The following is a 15,194-nucleotide window of genomic DNA, read 5'->3' on the forward strand; positions in this document are numbered from 1 at the left end:
ATGAAAAAAGAACCTAATTCTTCCGTTAGCAAACATGATTTACAGATACATCTTGAAATTCAAAATTTCACTTACATTTCACCTATTGGCACATAATTTAGGAACAATTTTGACTTTTAGGAAGGGAACTCATAAAGGTTTGATGGTAATTGGAATTTTCTTGAATGGTTATTGATACTAAAAGTCACTTTATCAAACAAATAGTTCAAAGTGCTGATCATGCTAAAAGTAAAGTTCATACCATTTTGTTCTATCCTATATTAGCTCATCACTTTTCATAAGCTCACTCGGAAGATGCTTTTGCAAAACCTAAGCAAAAGATGCACTGGTAAAAGCCCACAAAAGGAAGATTTGTCGCTCACCGGTGTCCTCGCGATGATTACATTTGCTTACTCTGCCCCCATGGCCTCTGCTTTGCATTTTGTTAGGACAGAAGTTTTGCATTTACCGTGTGTCCCAACAAGCAAGTGCACTGTTTGTCCTGGAGAGACTAAGGTGTACAATATTGATCTCATCATCATGGTATAAGCTTAGGCACTGTATTACCCATTATTGAATAACAGCTTATGTAAACATGGGGATATCTCACATCCCACTGAAAATCACTACAAACAAATAACACGACCGCAACCAAAGAAAACGAAAAAACCAGAAGTTCAGAGCTGAATGCATCAGAAGGCTGCATTTTGAACGGCATGAAAGAAATGCCCATCTCAACTTCCTCTTCTCATGAATGGTTCAAAGCTTCGCTAGGTGGACGAACCAAACTCTGAACTAATCCCTGACCTAGTTGAGCTCGTTTGCGGTCCTAAAGGAATGTTTCTGCTTTTCCAGGTAGGAGGAGCAGGGTTCACAATGGATGGAAGTGCCAACGAGCTGTTTTCAAGCATGGCAACAACCTTGGACATTTTAGGTCTGCTTGATGCATCTTCTTGGACACATAGCAGACCAATATGGATGGATCTTAATATTTCATTTTCCTCAGATGTTCCTACCAATATTTGATCCACAGCTTGTAGAGCTTTGTTCTCCCCCCAAAGTCTCCATACCTACACCAAAATAACATTTTTTGTTATTAATTTACTCTGCAAAGCTGAGATAACACCTTAACCAATATGACGAAGAGCGTTTATTAGGTCTGGAAGCAGTCCAACAAATTAAGAAATCAATTCCTAAGTTACATTTATATTCATCATAATGAACATGCTCTTTGCTTGGAAATGGTTCAATTACAAACAAGTTGCCTTTAAAATATGGTGCTATTAAACAATAATACCGGTAATCCACAAAATTTGCCCACTAAATTGTAGAAGCAGAAGAACAAAGTTAAACGCTCACGTAATTTAGTAGACTTTCGTCTATCCCTCCTTCACTTGAGAAGAAATTCCTCCTTCCACTTATGATCTCCAGCAGCAAAACCCCAAAGCTGAAAACATCTGACTCTACCCATACTGTTCCTCCAAGAAGATATTCCGGTGCCATATATCCGCTGCAGAAAAAAATGAAAATTTGAAAAAGAAAAACTATTAACGTTAAAGCAGACTAGAATGCAATTTTGGTAGAAGGACGAGAGACAACATCTGTAGTCCTGTCTTTTCTCTCTTCTTTCCTACGGAGAAAACCCTTGGTTGGAGTCTGAAGGCCCTCTGCTTTTATCCCTCCCTATACCCTTTCTTTTTCTTTCTATCGTGTCCGAAAGCTGAGATATATGGTCGTAAATACGCTGTTTGCTAAAACCAAATATCTTAATTAAAACAGACCCGATCCTAATATGTGATGTCAGAGGCTATCAAATATAGCCTTTGGAAAGTTATAAACAGCAAAAACTTTGAGGGGCGTTTGATGGTCTTGGATTCTGATTTGAGAATTAAAATTCTAGAAACAAAAATCGACTTCAAAATGGAACTAATATGAAAATTCCAATGCCAATTTTCCTTTGTATTTGATAGTATGTAATTTTGATTCCAGAATTGAGCACGACGCATTTGATAAAACATGAATTAAAAGTATAGAATTAAAATCTTAGTTGACATGTGTCCTAAAGTTATAAAAAAATTCTAAAATTTTGGAAACATAGGTAGAATCACAATTCCAAAACCTTGTTTCAAGAATCGGCCTATAATTCCGGAAACAAAATCCTTTGTCTGATAATGCAATTCACGTTTCATCAAGAATGAGAATTTCATTTCTAGAATTCTAGACTCATCAAACACCCTCTTAATGTGGTTATGACTTGGGAATAAGCTCGCATTCAGTTCTAAATAAAAATCTATGGTTATATGTACTTGAACCTTACTATTACCTTCTATTATTGTCCATAGCTCCTTTAGGTCTCAATATGAAGCAAATTAATGGGCAAGTTACCTTTAAAATATGAAAACAAGTTAATGTCAACCAATGGCCTAGGCCTTACGGTTCCTACTAGCTAACTGTTAACGTCACTGAACTAATCAACTTTGAGGAAGCCATCCATTAAATTGGAGATAAAAAGATGCATAAGCGCTTAATTATTTGCATTTTTTGCAAAGGCAATCTTTTGGAAGTACAACAAGCAAGCAACAACCAACTTACCGAGTCCCCATGATCTGCAAAGTGTCTACTTGTGTTTGGTCTGTGTCAAATATCTTTGCATTACCAAAGTCTGAGATCTTGGGATTCATGTCATTATCTAATAATATGTTGCTTGCTTTTAGATCCCTGTGGACAATTTTCAGTAGAGAATCTTCATGAAGATATAAAAGCCCTCTAGCTATGCCATTTATGAGATTGGACCGTGCTGCCCAGTCCAATTGCATGTGCTTTACTCCCACCCCTTTCAAAGTAAAACAAAGTAAAAAGCAATTACCTGCACTTATTTTTTCTAGCAAGTAATGTGAACCAAATAAGTCACAAATAGAAGTCCAACACACACACACACACACACACACACACACACACACACACACACACACACATATATATATATATATATATATATATATATATATATATATATATATATATATATATTGTTTGTTAAGAGTTTCTAGCCACGGACTACACCATCTGCGGTAGTTTTCATCATTGCAAAATAATGTTGGCTGACAAACTCCTGACCCAAAAAGGTTGGCATCTATATTTACTCCTCATCATTCTGAGGGCCACAACCTCTACCACTCATTTTTCCACCTCAAATGTGTGCCATCTGAATCACACATTCAAAGGAAACATCGTGAACAAATTTTTCTTTATGCTCTTATATAAACATAATCCTACGTTAGTTCACATCATTTGGGCCTTTGCCCAAACTCAAATACAAACACCCTTCTACACCAGGCTCAGATGACATTCCTCAATTTTTTTTTTGCGACTGGCACTAGACATTGGACACGAATGCTAGACATTGGCTCTAATACCAAAGTTGTCACGACCAAGGTTTTGACATAATTTTTTTTATTTAAGAGAAAATATGGCTATATTGTGGAATGACCATCAAGTCTTAAAAGCAAAATTAAATATTGGGTAATGACCAAAATAGAAACAGATCTAATGAGAAGAAGATGTCACAAGGACCCATATAGAGCCCAAACAAAAGACTACAACAACTCAAAGGAAATAAAGTTTTGAAAAGCTCTAGACTCGACTCAATTCCTAGAGTGTCAATGCTAGTTTGTCACAAAACTAAGGGAGCATGTCCAAAAGCCAATAGTCAGTCAAGAACTACCTATAGAAATAAAAAGAAAAAGGAGTCAAATTGCTTTGAGTATGAAAATATTCAACCATAGGTAGAACAAAATAAGTATACTGTTATAACAAAACGAAAACCAATGTGCAGCTCAAGACCACCAGTTAGGAGCTGAAACCTTAAGCTTCACCAAGGCTAAGCTTACTACCACAAATGTAGTAACACAAACCACTATGAGTTGCAAAGATACACCAATAATTTAACCACCATCAAACTCATAGTGACGAGTACCAGTAGAAATTTTTATGGGCAGAAACACTGACATAACATAACCAATCTTTACCATACAGTCCACAAAAACCAAGGGTAACATGCAGTGAAGCTTTCTGAGATATCCTAAATTGTTGTTGCAGTATCATAATCCAACCACTCAGCCTTAGCCCAAGTGGTAGGCCAGCCCCTCTTGGCACCCGAGTAGAGGGACCAGGAGATGCTTTATTCTTCTTAGAAGCTGAAACAGAATCTTGGGCCCTTGTGCCACCCAATACCCCGTTGGCAATCTAGTGCTGACAGAGGAATGGGCAGCAATAATGAGTTCATGTCATCCCATAACCTCCCGGGATAAAGCCAATCACCAAACTCTGCTCGCACTCACGTGTCATAGCATAAGACATATTCGGTGTTCTTTTGTATATCAACAAAAGCTTTGCTATAACAAAACATATTACAGTAACTTTTCATGGAACCAATTCTTGACCACAATTCTCAAGATCAACAAGTTCAGGTACTAGATAACACATTACCTAATCACTCTAATCAGATTATGTTACAAAAGACATTGTTGGTCAGCATATCTTCAAGGAGAACAGCTTTCCAATCAGATTATGTTACAAAAGACATTGTTGGTCAGCATATATATAACAACTTATCACTACCCTAGTGTATCTTATGAGTACAAATATATATGAACAACACTATTTTAATTTTATGGTGAACATAAGGTCGCCAAGTATATATATATATAAAGAACAACATTATCTCATCACTGACATATCCATATGGTTGTTATATATGTTCACGCAGCACAATATTGTCTTATATCTGATATATTCATATGGTTATCATATATTTTCATATAAGAACCATAATATCTCACATTTTATATATCTACATGATTGTCATATATATTCAAACAACAACAACATTATCTCATCTATGATATATTCATATGATTATCTTATATATATGTGTAACAACAGTATTATCTCATCAATGATGTGAACAAATAAGTGTCACACACACACACACACACACTATATATATATATATATATATATATATATATATATATATATATATATAATCTTATCTTGTCTATGATATATCCCATATGGTTATCATATATATTCATGTAAGAAGAGTATTTTCTCATCTCTGATATATCTATATGATTTTCATATATATGTGTATAACTACAACATTATCTCATCTATGATATGTCTATATGATTGTCATATATATATTCAAGCAAAAACAATAATATTTTATCTTGTATATATACATATGATTCATGTAAAAACCATATTTATCTCATCTCTGATATATTTATATGATTCTCACATATATTCAAGCAAAAACAATATTATCTCATATATGATGTATCCATATGATTGTCATGTATATGTGTGTAACAACATTATCTCATATATGATCTATGCATATGATTGTCAAATATATAAGCTTAAGAACAACATTATCTCATATATGATCTATCCATATGATTGTCAGATATATATGCTTAAGAACAACATTATCTCATTATGCTTTCTTTAAAGTTAGTAGACATGTCTTACAAAATTATGTACCACATCAATTTTAACATGACTATGATGCCAATAACTTCATTCTCTGCTCAACTTTGCATATTACCAAAATTATATATATATATATATATATATATATATATATATATATATATATGATTTCATATACATACATATCTTTATATACATCCAAATATATATGAACTACATGTTTCACTCATGGGTAGATATCCCATAATTGAAAGTATAAGATCTGCTCACTCAATCAGCCTGTGGATCTATATACTTCAAGAGCCAGTCCACCAACACTCTAGTCCACGGTAGTTGTTATATTAACTCTCTCTCTTTCTACATCCTTGTGACATATATGTGGGTATATATTTATGATCAGATCATAATATAGTCATTTAAAACTGCATAAATGTCTAAACATGGGCTTGTTTTTGCTTCTAAATACGTACTTAAACCATTTACTTGAACAGAGATGACTTGAATCTAAATCAGTAGTCCACTAACTTTCTTTCTAACACTTCGTGGCTCAGATGATAGGAGAACAAATCATTATCTTCAACTATACTTCAAACATGGATGCAACAAGAAAATGAAAGGTATCTCTTTCTCTCTTAAATCATTTTGGTGCAGAAGCCTTTCCCACTATGATAGCAGGAAGTAAAAGGCTAAAATGTTGTTTACCCAAGCTTAATAAGCCCTTTTTGATGGTCTCAAAACTTCCATCCAAATTTGGCTTCTCCCTTCCCCTATTTAGTATCTCATTTACTTTTTCTAGTAGTCCTAACATTCTTCTCAACCACCCCGTTATCTTAATTACATATTTAGTACTTAGTTTGATTAGTCTCAATAGATCATAAAAATAAACAGATAATATATATATATGTTTATATTTAATTATATTGGTTTGAATTTATAAGGTTTTACACCCATCCCACCACTAAAACATAAAAGTCTCCCTTCCATAATTAGGAGAAGAAATAAAAAGGCAAAAGTGAAACAACCTCACCGAACAGAAAATTGTCGAGACTGCCGTTGGCTGCATACTCGTAGATAAGTATCTTTTCTTCACCCTCCAAAAGGCCTCCCAAAAGACAGACAAGATTTTTGTGTCGAAGTGTGGGGAGTGCCTGCACCTCATTGGCAAACTGCTTTGAACCCGTCCCTGTATTGCGTGATAATCTCTTCACATCTATTTCCTGACCATCCGGGAGTTCGCCTTGACAAACGAGAGTTAATTAAGAAAACAAATATCATAACTCAGTTTCAACAGCAGCACTCTCTCTCAATAATTCTTCATTTGATGCTTCTGTATATGCCGTACTTTTGCAACAGAGGAAATGACTAAATACCCTGTAAACTACACTGAATCCTCCCTCCCCAAGCTGATTTCTCAGTGCAAAATCCTCGGTTGCAGATCCGATGGAAGCGAGGTCAAGCATTGGTCCATCCATCGCATCTGCTCTCTTAAAAACTGAAACGAACAACTTCACAAAGTTAACAAAGTACTAAAATTGGTAGTAGATGCTGTTGGGATAAAATGAGGATAGGACACAAATCTACTAAAATGATTCAACAACGAAGTATAACCCAAACCGATCATGCAATAAGCAACAAATCAACGACCAAGTAATCACAAAATGCAAGAGAAGATTTTTACGTGGAAAAGCCCTCGAAACAATGAGGGTAAAAACCAGGGGGTACTACGACCCAAACTCAATCCACTATAATCAATGATATAAGTTGTCCCACGAGGGGCTACACAAAGCCAACCCTCAAACAATAATATCTCATCAAAATTATATGAGAAAACAAGGGAAATATCACCGATGGAATGCAGAAATCGTTGATTGGGAGGAGATGCGTCTGGCTTCCTCGTTGAAATAGAATCTTGCTCAAGCCAAGAGCTCACAACCTTCTCTTCCTTGCCTTCCTCTTCTCCTTCTCTCCTTTCTTCTTCTCCTTCTCTCCTCTTGCTGTGCAGTCACAAGAGAGCACACCTCTCTTTCCCTTTTCCCAAAAGAAAAACCCTAGAGAGAGAGAGAGAGAGAGAGAGAGAGAGAGAGAGAGAGAGAGAGAGAGAGAGACGTGAGAGATTGGGGGGCACCATCGAGCGCCCTCCCTTATTCCTCCGCCCGTCACTTAAGTAATGGGCTGGATCGGGTCCACTTGAGGCTGGACCCGACCCAACAAGTTCCCCCTCCAGCCTCAAGTGAGGGAACATACCTGTAAAATGAATAAAATTAATATGCTGCCTTCAAGGCAGTCATCCCAACTAAGTCTCTACACATATCATGCTTCTCTTTAGGTAGAGATTTCGTCATCATATCTGTAGGATTATCATCTGTATGGATCTTATCAAGAACAAGCTGCTTCGACTATAGAACATCATGTATCCAATGATACCTCACGTCTATATGCTTTGACCTTGCATGAAAAGTAGAATTCTTTCTAATGTGAATAGCACTCTGACTGTCACAGTAAAGCACATACTCGTCTTGACTGAACTGAAGTTCCTGCATGAACCTCTTCATTCATAGTAACTCCTTGCTCGCCTCTGTAGCTGCAATAAACTCTGCTTCAGTAGTAGATAATGCTACACACTTTTGAAGTCTGCAATGCCAAGAAACTGCACCATCTGCATATGTCAATAAATATCCAGATATAGATATTCTCCCATCAATGTCTCCTGTCATGTCTGAATCTGTATATCCAACAAGAATAGATTTTTCTGCCCCAAAACAAAGTGAAAAACTGCTAGTCCCACGAAGATATCTCAAAATCCATTTAACTGCTTCCCAGTGTTTCTTTCCTGGATTTGAGACAAACCGACTAACAACTCCAACTGAATGAGCAATATCAGGTTTAGTACATACCATAACATACATCAGACTACCTGTGACTGAGGCATAGAGAATCTTTTCCATATCTTCCTTTTCTAAATTTGTCCTTGGACTCTACTTGGTGCTCAACTTGAAATGCGCTGCAAGAAGGGTGCTAACAGGTTTTGCCTTGTCCATATGAAATCTTTGAAATACATTCTCAATGTACTTCTCTTGAGATAGCCATATCTTCTTCGACTTCCTATCTCGCGTGATCTTTATGCTCAAAATCTAACTAGCAGGTCTCAAGTCCTTCATAGCAAAAGACTTGCTCAACTCCTTTTTCAAGCTTGAAATTCTCGAGATACTATTGCCAACAATAAGCATGTCATCAACATAAATAAAAAAAATGACAAAATCATCACCTGAGAATTTCTTCACAAAGACGCATCTGAAGTAGTCTTGATGTAGCCATACTTCCCCATAAATGACGAACTTCTTGTACCACTGTCTAGGTGCCTACTTCAGACCATACAAGCTTTTCTTTAATATGCAAACATGGTTTTCTTTACCTTTCACAAGAAAACCTTTTGGCTGCATCATGTATATTTCCTCATCAAGATCACCATGAAGAAAAGCTGTCTTCACATTCATCTGCTCAATCTCCAAATCAAGACTGGCTGCCAAACTAAGAAAGACTCTAATAGATGACATCTTGACCACCGTTGAGAATATCTTGTCAAAGTCAACTCATTTCTTCTGATTCAACCCCTTCACAACCAACCTAGCTTTGTACCTTGGGTTTAGAGAGTTTTCATCATGCTTCACTCTAAAAACCCATTTGTTTCTCAATACCCTCTTACCTTGGGGCAACTCCACAAGCTCGAAGGTGTGATTGTTGTAAAGTGACTGTATCTCATCTTTCATGGCTTCCATCCACTTTTCCTTGTGCACATCATGCATAACTTCTTCATAGCATTCAGGCTCACCACTGTCAAACAATAAAATATAGTCATGTGCGGGATATCTAGTTGAGGGACACCGCTCCCTCGTGGATCTCCGCTGCCGATCTACATTTGAGGAAGAACCCTCCAAATTATGATTGTCACCTTCGTCATCTGAATTAAGAATATATGCAATGTCTACTTGTCATTCTCTATCATGTATCTGCCCAATAGCCTCATCTGGCACTACTTTTGAAGCATTCTGCAAGGGAATAGGCTCCACATCAACTGGCTGATAACTGCTGTGAGAAGAATCCTTTACTATTTTCTGAATATCCTCAATATTCTGATCTTCAGCAAATACCACATTCCTGTTTCTAACAAGCTTCTTCTCAACTGGATCATACAACCTGTAACCAAATTCATCATGGTCATAACCAAAAAACACGCACTGCCTGCTTTTTTATTCTAACTTCGACCTCTCATCCTTTGGTATATGCACAAATGTCTTGCATCTAAATACACGTAAGTGCTCATAAGATACATCCTTCCCATAACAAACCTTGCATCTAAATACACGTCAGTGCTCATAGGATACATCATTCTCATACCTGACTTAACAGTCTCTAAAGAAACAACCCCATTGGCTGCAGAATTAGTAAGCGAGACTCTAAATGTCTCTCACGAATCAGGCAAAGTAGCAAGCAATAATAATCCCAAAATCTCATCTTCAAACTTAACACCCATACTGGATAACTGACTGATGATCCCCTGAAAATTATTTAAGAAATCTGACACTGAACTGCCCTCCCTGAATCTCAAATTCATCAATCTTTTTAGAAGAAATAATTTACTATTTCCTGTCTTGGAGGCATAAAGATTTTTAATTTTGCCCACAAACTATAAGTATGATACCACTTTGTTGGGATAAAATGCGGATATGACACAAATCTACTAAAATGATTCAACAACGAAGTATAGCCCAAACCGATCATGCAATATGCAACAAATCAACGACCAAGCTATCACAAAATGCACGAGAAGATTTTGTTGGGATAAAATGCGGATATGACACAAATCTACTAAATGATTCAACAACAAAGTATAGCCCAAACCGATCATGCAATATGCAACAAATCAACGACCAAGCTATCACAAAATGCACGAGAAGATTTTTACGTGGAAAACCCCTCAAAACAATGAGGGTAAAAACCACGGGGTACTACGACCCAAACTCAGTCCATTAAAATCAATGATATAAGTTGTCATACGAGGAGCTACACCAAGCCAACCCTCAAACAATAATATCTCATCAAAACTATATGAGAAAACAAGGAAAATATCACCGATGGAATGCAGAAATCGTTGATTGGGAGGAGATGCGTCTGGCTTCCTCGTTGGAATCGAATTTTGCTCAAGCCAAGAGCTCGCAACCTTCTCTTCCTTGCCTTCCTCTTCTCCTTCTCTCCTTTCTTCTTCTCCTTCTCTCCTCTTGCTGTGCAGCCACAAGAGAGCACACCTCTCTTTCCCTTTTCCCAAAAGAAAAACCCTAGAGAGAGAGAGAGACGTGAGAGATTGGGGGGCACCATCGAGCGCCTTCCCTTTTTCCTCCGCCCGTCACTTAAGTGACGGGCTGGATCGGGTCCACTTGAGGCTGGACCCGACCCAACAGATGCCGACCCAACAGATGCAAGGTTCTGTTCTCAGGTCGGTCAGCTTCTACCCCATTAGGCCATCACCTTTGACTCTTTTAAAATATCGACCAGACAATGGAGGCCGAATTATTCAAATATACATGGTTGAAAAAATAATGTCTAAATTCGCAGTGCACATACAATTATAGACCAATTTTATTATAAAAAAGTTGTGAATCCCAAAGCCGACTAGTGTATTATGGTTTGTAGTTGCTTGAAATTCATGGAGCGTTTATGTCCGCAACGAGTTGAAGGTATCCTTTATGTAAGAATTTTGGAAATCTTTATGCATAAATGTCATGCTATTTTTTGTTCTGATTCTTAGCCATTTCGGAAGCAATCCTCCTGTTACAGTTGGTATCATAGTCATGTTTACACCTATCCCACACATGTTTCCTAAAGAGTGTGGATTATAACATTATTCTGTGCAGAAGAATCTTCACAGGGGTAGATTACAATATCTCATACGTGGAAGGATTTAAGAATAGCGTTACATTAAATATTTTAAGAAATCTCAAATCAAATTTTACTTCACATGGAGACTAATTTATGCAACCAAACTGAGTATCGATTTGAAGTAAAATATGAAGATAAGACGCACCAGTTGAATTTGGCGGCCCAGAAAATTTTCAACTGATTTACAATCATGATTTTAAAAAACCTCATAAAATTTGACATGTTTAATGGAATGATGGTATTTTTCTAACCTTAAAAATTTGCACAATTCTATCTCTCTCGCTCTCACTCACTCCCTTATTATTTATATATATATATATATATATATATATATATATATATAATCTTTGCCTCAGACGGTTTTCTATGCAAGGCAACGAATCTAATCCGTAGTTAGTAAGATCAGGTCAGCATATTGTGAGTTATTTGAACGGCTAATCTGATCCGTAGTTAGTAAGATCAGGTCAGCCTATTGCGAGTTATTTGAACGGCTAAACCAGTTCCTTTCTCTCTCTCTCTCAACCACACACACACATTTTTTGCTTATATATATAATCTTTGACTCAGACGGTTTTATTTGCAAGGCAAAGAATCTGATCCGTAGTTAGTAAGATCAGGTCAGCGTATTGTGAGTTATTTGAACGGCTAAACGAGTTCCTCTCTCTTTCTCTCTCTCTCAACCACACAAACATTTTTTTGCTTATATATATATATATATATATATATATATATATAATCTTTGCCTCAGACGGTTTTATATGCAAGGCAACGAATCTGATCCGTAGTTAGTAAGATCAGGTCAGCGTATTGTGAGTTATTTGAACGGCTAAACGAGTTCCTCTCTCTCTCTCACACACACACATTTTTTGCTTTATATATATATATATATAATCTTTGCCTCAGACGGTTTTCTATGCGAGGCAACGAATCTGATCCGTAGTTAGTAAGATTAGGTCAGCTTATTGTGAGTTATTTGAACGGCTAAACGAGTTCCTCTCTCTCTCACACACACACACATTTTTGCTTTTTTTTATGCAACCTTGATGTTCTAAGGCCTCCTCTTCCTCTGCGATCCACCAGGCTTCAATTTCTTTTTCCAAATGGAACAAAACTCTCTCTTCCACCAGTATAAGCAACAAATTACACAAGTTACAAGAACCACAACCAAGGCGGAGATCACGATTGGGATAAGAACATGCTTTCTGCTTTGCCCTGCAAGTATAAATCATTTTCATGAGAGAGAGAGAGAGAGAGAGAGAGAGAGAGAGCCGATAAAATGGGAATATATAACAAAATTTGGGGACAAGAGGTCCCTTAAATACAAAAACAATCCGCAAAGAACAAAATTACGCAAAAAACATAAGCAGGAGGAACAAATAAACAATACAATGCACAGAAAAATAGGAGAGAAGAGGAAAGACGAAACGACAAAGTCACCCAACCGCAGTCAGGTGGCGGCGCTTTAACCGAATGGCGAACTGGATATCCCCTTGCACAAGACGAGCCACAGAATCTGGTGAAGAGAATGTGCCCCTGAAGACCCTGTTGTTGCGCTCCACCCAAATGCGCCACCAAGCTGAAATGAGCCACGGCCTCCAGACATGACCCCATGAAGCAGTCAGGTGGGGGGAAGGACAAAAGAGGAAGAAAAGACGAATGGATGGTGGGTTTGGAAGATTACTAACAAGGGAAGGTCAAGTAGAAGCAAGGACACTAGAGAAAAAAGGACAAAAAGTAAAAAGGTGGACCCGAGACTCAGTCGCAACAAGACATAGGGGACACTGGTTAGCCAAACTGATGCCAAGGCGCTGTAGGTGATCAAAAGTGTTGATATGGCCAGTCAGAAGAAGCCGAACAAAAGCAATGGCTCGAGGAGAAAGGCCAGGAGACCAAAGAGACCGAGGGGGGAGTGACGCGACAGAGGGACCAAAGGAGGCCAGGTAGCAAGAAGAAAAAGTGAACTCACGGGTAGGTGAAAGGGGCCAGGATGGGGACGTGAACGATGAGAGGTCAGCAAAGCGGAGGAAAAGAGGAAGGACAGAAAGCATGTCGGACCAAAAGTGAGAATGGGAGATGTGAGATATAGAACTATGCCAGACGCTAGGGGAAGGCAGGTCGAATTTTGAACTAATGAATTGGGTGATGGGAGAATGTTCAGTAGCTAACCGCCACCACCAAGAACACAGGGAAGACTCGCAAGCCCGACTAAGGTTGGTAACCCCAGCACCCCCAAGAAGACGCGGAAAGACAACCACATCCCAATGCGCAAGGCGATCTGAAGGTCGATCACCATCCCAAACAAACTTACAAATAATCTTATCAAACCTACGCAAGACAGCCACAGGAGGCCGAAAGACAGACAAAGCATGGAGAGGAACTGACGCAAGGCAGTGCTTAGCCAAAGTAATCCGACCTGAAAGAGAAAGCAGCTTTCCCTGCCAACACTGAAGGCGATCCGTAAGCTTCTGCTCCACCCCATCCCAAAAAGAAGGAGCAGGAGGCGACAACGTAATCTGAAGCCCCAGATAGTCCATGGGCAGACAAGTAGCCTTACACCCAAAGCAAGCTTCCGCGAGAAGTACCGTGGCCGGATCCGCGTGAATGAAGGAGAGGTGACACTTGGCGAAATTGATAGAAAGACCTGAGATGAGCTCAAAGACCCGAAGGATGAGCCACGTTCTCACAACCTGCTGGCGAGAAGCACTGGAGAGAGAACATTAGCCCGATATAGTAATGTTGTATGCACCATTTGGTGGACTAGAGGATTTTGCCATTTGACGGTGTAGGGCTTAAATTTGATGGGGGCGCTGAAGTTGGGGCCGGCAAGCTGGACGATGAAGTAAGAGGAGAAGACGATGCTGTGGGCGAACCTGAGAAAAACATATCCACCAAAGTTTTCAGAGAGAGAAATTAAACTCAGCATTTCAAGATCCCACGAAAAGTCTGAACCAGAACCAGATAACGGAGAATAATTTTTTTTTTTAATAAAAAAAGAGCAAGTAATGCCTAGTAACAAGACGCCAGTGGCTAAGTAGCCATCTCATGTCCCCGAACTGCGTAAGTACTCACTAATAAGCTGCTTCGCTTTTCATCTTCTGCAGGAAAGTTACCTTAGCCGAGAAAAATAAAATCAAAGCAAGTACGGAAAAGAACAACTGAGGGGGCTGTTGACAGCACACTGGTTTTGCAGAGGGAGGCGTCAACGGGGACTTCGCAGAGGGTGGGGATCTCTAAAAGCCGGGTTATGTTGAAGGAACTGACGGTGGAGGGCGAGTTGTAGATGGCGCACAAGCACTTCATCTGCTTCTTCACGACATAGCTGACGCCCTTGCAGCAATCGGACGACGGCTTCTTTGTGGGGTCCTGAACGGCTTCTATGCAGCCTGAAAGACTGGGCAGCATCTGCGTCATACAGTCCTGCAACTGCTGTTGGCCACTGACTCCTCCAATGGCTGCAGCCTGCAGCCATGGCCACCACCATCAGAACAGCCTTCGCTCTCCACACTGAACTCATCCTACACTTCAGGCTCGCCCCTTCTGAGATCCCGCCTTTCAGATTCCTTTCTCCCTCCTAACTCACCTCCTCAAGAGAGGATCCGCCCATTCCTGAATTACCAGTACGAATTCGATATGTAGTTCGAAAATCAAACCTCAACTTCTGGGTACTTTTTAGAATTTAACCTTTAGGCCCATTTGATGTAGAGGAAAAAAACTATGTATAGTGAGAATTTTACCGTGTGTTTTTTTTTGTTGAATTTGAAAAAAATATCCCCGCCAAAAAG

General features: G+C 38.7%; 2 protein-coding genes across 2 annotated transcripts; both read right to left on the reverse strand.

The window, feature by feature from the left end:
* Positions 1 to 749: 749 nt before the first annotated feature.
* LOC116263640 (cysteine-rich receptor-like protein kinase 10) lies at positions 750 to 6,950 on the reverse strand. The gene is made up of 5 exons (XM_031643373.1): positions 6,821 to 6,950; positions 6,506 to 6,715; positions 2,572 to 2,812; positions 1,339 to 1,489; positions 750 to 1,049 (listed from the first exon to the last, which is right to left on the reverse strand). The coding sequence occupies exons 1-5, from the start codon at positions 6,948 to 6,950 to the stop codon at positions 750 to 752; spliced, it is 1,032 nt and encodes a 343-aa protein (XP_031499233.1).
* A 6,989-nt stretch (positions 6,951 to 13,939) lies between these two features.
* On the reverse strand, positions 13,940 to 14,986 carry LOC126410566 (non-specific lipid transfer protein GPI-anchored 10-like). Its single transcript, XM_050080653.1, has 2 exons — positions 14,592 to 14,986; positions 13,940 to 14,282 (listed from the first exon to the last, which is right to left on the reverse strand). The coding sequence occupies exons 1-2, from the start codon at positions 14,821 to 14,823 to the stop codon at positions 14,170 to 14,172; spliced, it is 345 nt and encodes a 114-aa protein (XP_049936610.1). The 5' UTR covers positions 14,824 to 14,986; the 3' UTR covers positions 13,940 to 14,169.
* Positions 14,987 to 15,194: the final 208 nt, after the last annotated feature.

Source organism: Nymphaea colorata, chromosome 11 (genome assembly GCF_008831285.2).
Source record: "Nymphaea colorata isolate Beijing-Zhang1983 chromosome 11, ASM883128v2, whole genome shotgun sequence".
Classification (NCBI taxonomy): domain Eukaryota; kingdom Viridiplantae; phylum Streptophyta; class Magnoliopsida; order Nymphaeales; family Nymphaeaceae; genus Nymphaea; species Nymphaea colorata.

Coding starts and splice junctions, on each gene's coding strand:
- LOC116263640 (XM_031643373.1), bottom strand. CDS start 6,950: ATGGATGGACCAATGCTTGACCTCGCTTCCATCGGATCTGCAACCGAG. Junction 6,716..6,820: donor TCATTTCCTCTGTTGCAAAA/GTACGGCATATA, acceptor TCGTTTGTCAAG/GCGAACTCCCGGATGGTCAG. Junction 1,050..1,338: donor ACGAAAGTCTACTAAATTAC/GTGAGCGTTTAA, acceptor ATTTTGGTGTAG/GTATGGAGACTTTGGGGGGA.
- LOC126410566 (XM_050080653.1), bottom strand. CDS start 14,823: ATGACGCAGATGCTGCCCAGTCTTTCAGGCTGCATAGAAGCCGTTCAG. Junction 14,283..14,591: donor CGCCTCCCTCTGCAAAACCA/GTGTGCTGTCAA, acceptor TGTTTTTCTCAG/GTTCGCCCACAGCATCGTCT.